The 6,914-nt window shown below is 43.1% G+C and overlaps 1 protein-coding gene across 1 annotated transcript; it reads left to right on the plus strand.

The window, feature by feature from the left end:
* Nucleotides 1-3,904: 3,904 nt before the first annotated feature.
* PHALS_10651 (cytochrome P450, putative) lies at nt 3,905-5,500 on the plus strand (the record flags this gene model as incomplete). The annotated part of the gene is made up of 1 exon (XM_024726111.1): nt 3,905-5,500. The coding sequence occupies one exon, from the start codon at nt 3,905-3,907 to the stop codon at nt 5,498-5,500; it is 1,596 nt and encodes a 531-aa protein (XP_024576821.1).
* Nucleotides 5,501-6,914: the final 1,414 nt, after the last annotated feature.

A 6,914-nucleotide genomic window follows, 5' to 3' on the forward strand; every position in this document is an offset into this window, starting at 1 on the left:
CTCAAAGTCCGAGAGCTTCATATGCACAGCACAGGGGGTCGTGTTTAAGTACCAAAAGTCTCAGTCCTGTTTTCACTACATAACTTATAGCAACTACACAGGGAGAAAAGATTCCCCATCCAACAAACCCTACCGCGCAATAATGGGTGCAAGACATTACAGTATCAAGTTTGTTCGGTTGGTGGCACCACGAATATGCGTTCAAACGTTGATTATTGGGAAATTGTGCAACCTTTTTCGACAAACATCCTTTGAACCGCTAACATCATTGCTATGGATCGCAGGTTCAGTTAGCTATCAGCAATGAATATTGTTGTGCCTTCTTCAGAAATCGCTTTGACCCCAAAGTCCATGTTCTGTTCTGTTTATAGATCATACTCGACCTCCTTCGCTTCGCGCCTATCCTATTCCGCGTCAGTTGTCATTGTATGTAAAGACGTGCTCGGCAAGTCGAATTTCCTTCGATGCTAACAGAGTGGATAACAACAGATTTGAAAAGGGGTATACATCTTAGCTGGAAAATACGCCACCCCATCGCGTGAGTGATTGTCTAAAACTTTGATATGTGCTATGCGGTATCGTCGATAGCGTTCTCCTGTGTCCACTATATTCATGGGAATTCACTTTGATGAATTTGACATTCCGTCAGCAAGCGTTCCAAAATTGCTATAAGGTTTAGACTGCCCTTCTTGCAACCACCGAATAAAGCTCTAATACCGAGTTCTTACACAAGATCGTGCTTCCTCGGACCAGCTTACACTGACTTTCGGCCACGTAGTATGGCGCTGATCGTTTTTATTTTGCTTATGCAAGCTTCGCCATTCTTTAATTGTTTCAATAACGCACCACTTATCTCGATGAGTCACGATAGACGCCGAATCTCCACACTCACCCCATCTCCCCCAGCTACTCCAGAATAGTAAGTGTTTGTCAAGTCAGCAAGAGGAATGCTCAATTAACTTTCTTAGCGAATGGGCAATTCAACATTCAATGGTTTGAAATAGTCGTTACCGCAAAAAAATCCAGCCGATTTGTTTTAAAAGTGTGATTCGTTGTGACCCTTTTAGATAGCTTTGTTCTTGATAAGGAATTTCTGGCAAATGGCGTTTTTCAAAACAGATACATTGATTCAAAACAATCCTATCGTAGCATAATATTTACAATAGACGTACAACGCTACCTTTTACGCACCTCAGCAAATCTTGAGAGGTGAGATAAAAATTTCGAGGATGGATTGCATACTAGCCAAACAAATCCACCTTAAGGCAAAATCATCGAACTATACGTCAGATAATGTGTCACAAAATGACCCCATGGCCGTAAAGCGGGTCAGTGCGTCAGGTTGAAGGGTCTGAACAAGGTTTTGTGCTTGTTTGTCGATATATCAACGATATGATCACACTGCCAAGTCAAGTGGCAATAATTTGCGTGTAGGTAGGCTAAAGAGTATCTCAAGACTGACGGTCTCCGTGAGGCAAAGCTAGCCATGGATCGAGATATTGATCTCGACGTGACAACCAGGTCGATCATAACCAAGCAGACACGCTACAATAACGATATGGCTGGGCGATTCGGTTAGAAAAATGCCGAAGATGTCGATTTTTCATGTGCTTTCGGTCCAGATCACAGTCATCCGCAACGGAAAAATGCGCCCTCAGATCATATCGATTTCTTATAGGATGTTTGCTGTTAATCACCACAAGCATTCATCCGGATGTTGGATCGATTACGTTTGTTAGCATACTGCTTTCGTGCTGATATAGTCAGTTGCTACTAATTTCTGCTTTGCAGTTTGCAAAATGAAGTGGTGATAAATGTACACATCCCAATTGTTGTAGCCAGCGTAGCTCACCAAGACTATTGCTCCTAGATTGTCTTCCTATATTTGCATGTCTTCCACTTGCTCATTCCCCACATCCTTAAGCATTGTGCGTGTCCTTGAAGCTCATGTTTTCACGGACTGAAGGCCAAATAATAAACTTCTTCAAAACTTAAAATGCTCCTTTGACCTGAAGATGACCAGAGTATCACGTATCTCAAGATAACACCCGGCCAACTACGTCTATCGTCTGAGTTTCTTAGCATCCAGAAAGGCTTGGGCAAAAAAATTACCACTACCTTAAATAGATAATAGATAGTCCCGTAATGCTTGTCGTCATCAATACCGCGATATCCAGATTGCGACGTTCTAATGTTGCGCTCCAGAATTCAATGAAAGCTGACAAATGAATGGATTTAAGTTTTTGAAGATCTGCTCGAGCATGTACATCTTACAGTGGTAAATGCAATGTTGAAATTGACGTCGATGATTGCGGAAGTGAGTGTAATTTTCTTTTGATCCAGATAAATCAGATTACATTTGGTAGGCTTCGCGGCAAGAAATCAGTAATTGGACTCAGGACTGTTACGAATGAAGCAGCACGTGCTCGAGTGCATATCGTTATAATCATTCTTAGCATTCGCGAATATTTGATAGCTTTCCGATGTTCTTTGAAAAGGTGAAAACATTGGATCATTGAATGGCGTTCAAAGTGCCGGTGATATAATATATAAGTGTGTAATTGTTCACACTTACCTTTGAGCTTAAATCCTCGAAATGGCAAAGCTAGAAATGCCGAGACTCCATTTCCAAGCGATATCGATCTTCTATATCGATACGGAAATTCTTTGCACTCTGCGAATAAACTCTGTCAAGGTCAAAGATTCGGAGCCACATTTTATAGTGAAGAAGTTGACTCCTGCTGTTTCTGCTTTCATTACTTTTCATTTACATGATGTCGACAGAAAGGAGGGATAAAAAGGCAAACCTGAATTTTGTTAAGGTGTTGTGGAGGACTTCTAAGCCGTTGTCCAAAGTGCTAACAATTTACACTTAAAGAACAGATTCCGTTCCTTATAAAAAACTCAATATCAAATGAGAAATCTTTCTCAAGCTGTAAAGCTCGATTGCTCGCTCGGTCTGTAAGTTAACCACGTGGAATCCAACTCAAATTATGAATTCGCGTAGCTGGTGCATACCGGTCGATACTATTAATTTTTGATCGTTGATTTATGGTGCATGCGCATGACCTGGCTTCTTATGAACTAGATCTCAGAAACTGGCAAGGCCGCAGCGAATCCCGTTGCTCCGTCTCGCATGCGCGATATGCGCAAGTTGCATTGACATTTGCTATATCTTTTCAAGTTATCTACCAGATTCGTAAATCCCTTGATCTGCTCTAAGATCATATTTAACATCTGTACACTATCTGCACAAACGCCGCTCGTTTTGCTTTAAATTGTTGCTGCTTCATGTTTGCCTTCGATCTTTTCGAGGTTAAATATTTAATGTTCTCCCTACGTCTTGTATTACTGTGTGCATATAAATAGTGTGCCCACCAAAAGAATTCTATCATACCATCTCTCATCAAAATACATGCTTCTCAAGCTCGTTTGAGTTCAAGAATGAAATACGTCTTAAGCGAGAAACATACGGGATATAAAGCAGAAGAAAGAATTCGAGTAGAATATGACGATATTGCAATACTATTTCTTTAGATATTAAAGAGTGTTGACATTATTCATTACGACTGAGTCGATAAAACGCAAAATTCGTCTGACCAAAGGAAAAGCTTGCATCGTCGGTATGTTGTGCCCCAGCAAAAGATCTCTTTCTCGATTCGCAAGTAGAGTCCCGAAATTCTTTTACCATGATAATGGTATAAATAACAAACCTATAAAAACCAAGGTACCTATTTCAGCAGAGATACATGCCGTTGGATTCTCTGTCGCGTTTAAGGAGTATTTCTGGTGCGTCACCAGTCATTAACCCAGAATCTGCTGCACTTTTTTTTGTTTATGTTATTAGCAACGGTTGTCCTTCAGTTGATAGTTAGGTCAGTACTAGACGCGCTAAGTGTGCAATATGCTGCAGTCTCTTTTCAAGTCGTCCGTGGTGCCTGGCCTTATCACAGCGGCATTGCTAGTCACTTTTTGCTGGACCCAAGCCTCCAGTAAGAGAAAAGGTGACAAAATCAAGCAGGCTGTCATCCTGCCAGGTACGCTGCCCATTTTGGGCAACGCAATTGAACTTGCTGTAAATGCACCGCGCATGCACGATTGGCTAGCCGATCATTTTGCTGCCACAAACGGTGAGGCATTTATTGTCCGTCTTCCCGGCAAGGATGACATGATGTTTATCGCGAAACCTGAACATCTTGAGGCTGTGCTCAAAACACAATTCGACAATTTTCCCAAAAGTGAGTATATACACGACGTCTTCTACGATGTATTGGGCGATGGTATCGTGCTCACTAATGGCGAGACGTGGAAGCGACAGCGCAATGTTGTCGTTGGACTTTTTAGTGCCCGTGCGCTGCGCGAGCACATGACGCCGATCATACAGAAATACACTTTACAGCTTGTCGAGATATTGACATCTGCGGCAACAACCAACACTCCACTAGACGTTTTTGAGCTTTTGAATCGCTATACATTTGATGTGTTTGGCGAAATCGGCTTTGGTGCAAAAATGGGCTCGATGGATGGAGCGTATCAACCTCTGGCTCAAGCGATAGACGAAGCCCAATTTCTTTCCGGCAAGCGCTTTAAACAGCCCGTTTGGTATTGGAAGTTGCGACGTTGGTTTAACTTGGGCGACGAAAAGAAGTTGAAGGAGAACGTGCGTTTGATTGATGAATATCTAATGGGCATCATTGCCGATGCTGTCGAACGTCGTCATCGTCGTATTGAAGAGCAGGAAATTGGTCGTCCAGTCACTCTTGCCGATAAGGATATTGTGTCGATTGTGCTTGATAAAATGGAATCTAATGGAATACCTGTGAACCCTGTCGAGGTGCGGAACATTGCTATTGCGTCAATCATCGCCGGTCGTGACACTACTGCTGGTTGTATTGGATGGCTGTTTCATCTTTTTAGTCAGAATCCAGAAGCTGAAGCGAAGCTGCGTACTGAGCTTCAAGCTAAGATTCCTAAGCTCACTTTTGATAAATACTATACTCCGTCGGTGACCGATGTTAACAGTGTGCCATATCTGGAAGCATGTGTCCGTGAGGTATTGCGCTTGTACCCATCAGGACCATTGATCACCACTCATTGCATCAAAGACACTGTACTTCCAGACGGAACATTTGTACCGGCAAGCACAGATATAGGCATTGCCCTTTTCTCGTGTGGACGACTAACTAGCGTCTGGGGCGACGATGCCTTAAAATTCAATCCTGATCGATTTCTTGACAGTGACACGGGTGAAATAATTCCAATGACATCGACGAAATTTGCACCCTTTAGTGCTGGTCCGCGGATTTGCGTCGGTCAAACTTTGGCCCTTCTTGAAGCTAAGATTGTTGTTGCTAGCATTGTTGCGCGCTTCGAGATGACTCCTTTGCCCGGTCAACATGTCACTTATACGCAAGGCATTGCGTTAGGCATGATGGACCCACTAATGATGCTTTTAAAACCAGTTGTTTGCGAACATCAGAACGATTCGTGCACTTTATGAATCTTAAATGACACTACGATATGTTTCTACTGATATAGATTTGACGTTGGTTGATACACTCTGTAGCTGTATTTAAGGGTGTGTATAATGTCCGTAAGCTTGTCGCCTGGTCATTCGCTGAGTCTATCAATTATGATACAAATTCTTGTGCCAAAGTTGTTGCTGGCTCACGGAACTTTAACAATATAAGCTAGAAAAGAGCGTTTTTTAAGGACATTCAGAAATGGCAACAAATGTACAAACATGGGGAAAAAGAATTTATTTATTTAAAAATATAGACAGAAAGACAAAGCTTTGTTCTTCAGGGAGGCAAGAACCTTCTTAACTATGGCGCGACATCATACAAATACAACTTGATAAGATGATATACGCGGACATAGCGACTGACATGATTGGAGTCAAAAGCAACTACTCTAATATATTCAATACGCACGCAGCCACCGAAATTTCATCAGTGAGACAACCAGCAGAATACGCAAGACAAGAATCGATTTGGAGGCTATGTAGATATATATAGATAGATGTATTCGTCACATTTAAAAGTTGGTTTAAAAAACATGCTAACAATGGCACTGAGTATATTTTCAAGATGCGATAGACTTGAAAGGTTATCGTTGTTGATGGAGAGGAACGAGGTGAGAGAAATCTGCTTGTATTGTCAGCAATATGTATACGAAAGCATGTAACGACTGGATGTATGCAGGAAAGGCACACAATTTTAAAAGGATTGGCGCTCTTGATTTTTCAGCATAAATACGAACCAGCGGATCCCGCTGTGGAAGCGAAGGACGCGGTAAGTCGATCGTTACGCCTCCACATCATCAGACCCCCGACCAGAACGGATGATGAACTTGCCACGAGGAAAGCTCTCCGAGCTCGTTTTTTGGTTCCAAAAGAAATTCCGTTAGGCGTTTATCGCACTCGTCTACGTGCTCAACGAGGTGGCTCTCGACTACCCGCAATGCGGACAATACCTGTAGTGCTCGCCCCTGGCGAAAGCGCTACAGGTGATGAAACGCTCTTTGAGCGATGGGTGTAACGGCAACGGAAACTTTTCTCACTGTATAACCTACAGTTGATCCACAAGGAAGTGGACGTGCGTGTGAAGCGACACCTCCGCTTTGAGTTTGCCAAGGTCAAGGCACGCCGTCGACTTCCTTCGGATTGTCGCCCTGTGACGTATGGGTCAACCCCTAATGCTTCCGCGAGCTTTGTGTCTTCGACCGAAAGAGCTCAGGGCCACTGCTTGAGCTCAGCTCATGACACGTCTACTTCCCTGGCTATTGCCGGGAAGCGCATGGCGTCTGATGACGCGGGATGTGCTGATTTTTCCGATCAAAAGTGTCCACGGCGACTGAGCAATCTTGCCGAAGTGGCGCCTCAAACTCCCACGAGTTTTCGGAGTTGGGATATC

This window comes from Plasmopara halstedii, assembly GCF_900000015.1.
Source record: "Plasmopara halstedii genome assembly, contig: Scaffold_525, whole genome shotgun sequence".
In the NCBI taxonomy this organism is placed as follows: domain Eukaryota; phylum Oomycota; class Peronosporomycetes; order Peronosporales; family Peronosporaceae; genus Plasmopara; species Plasmopara halstedii.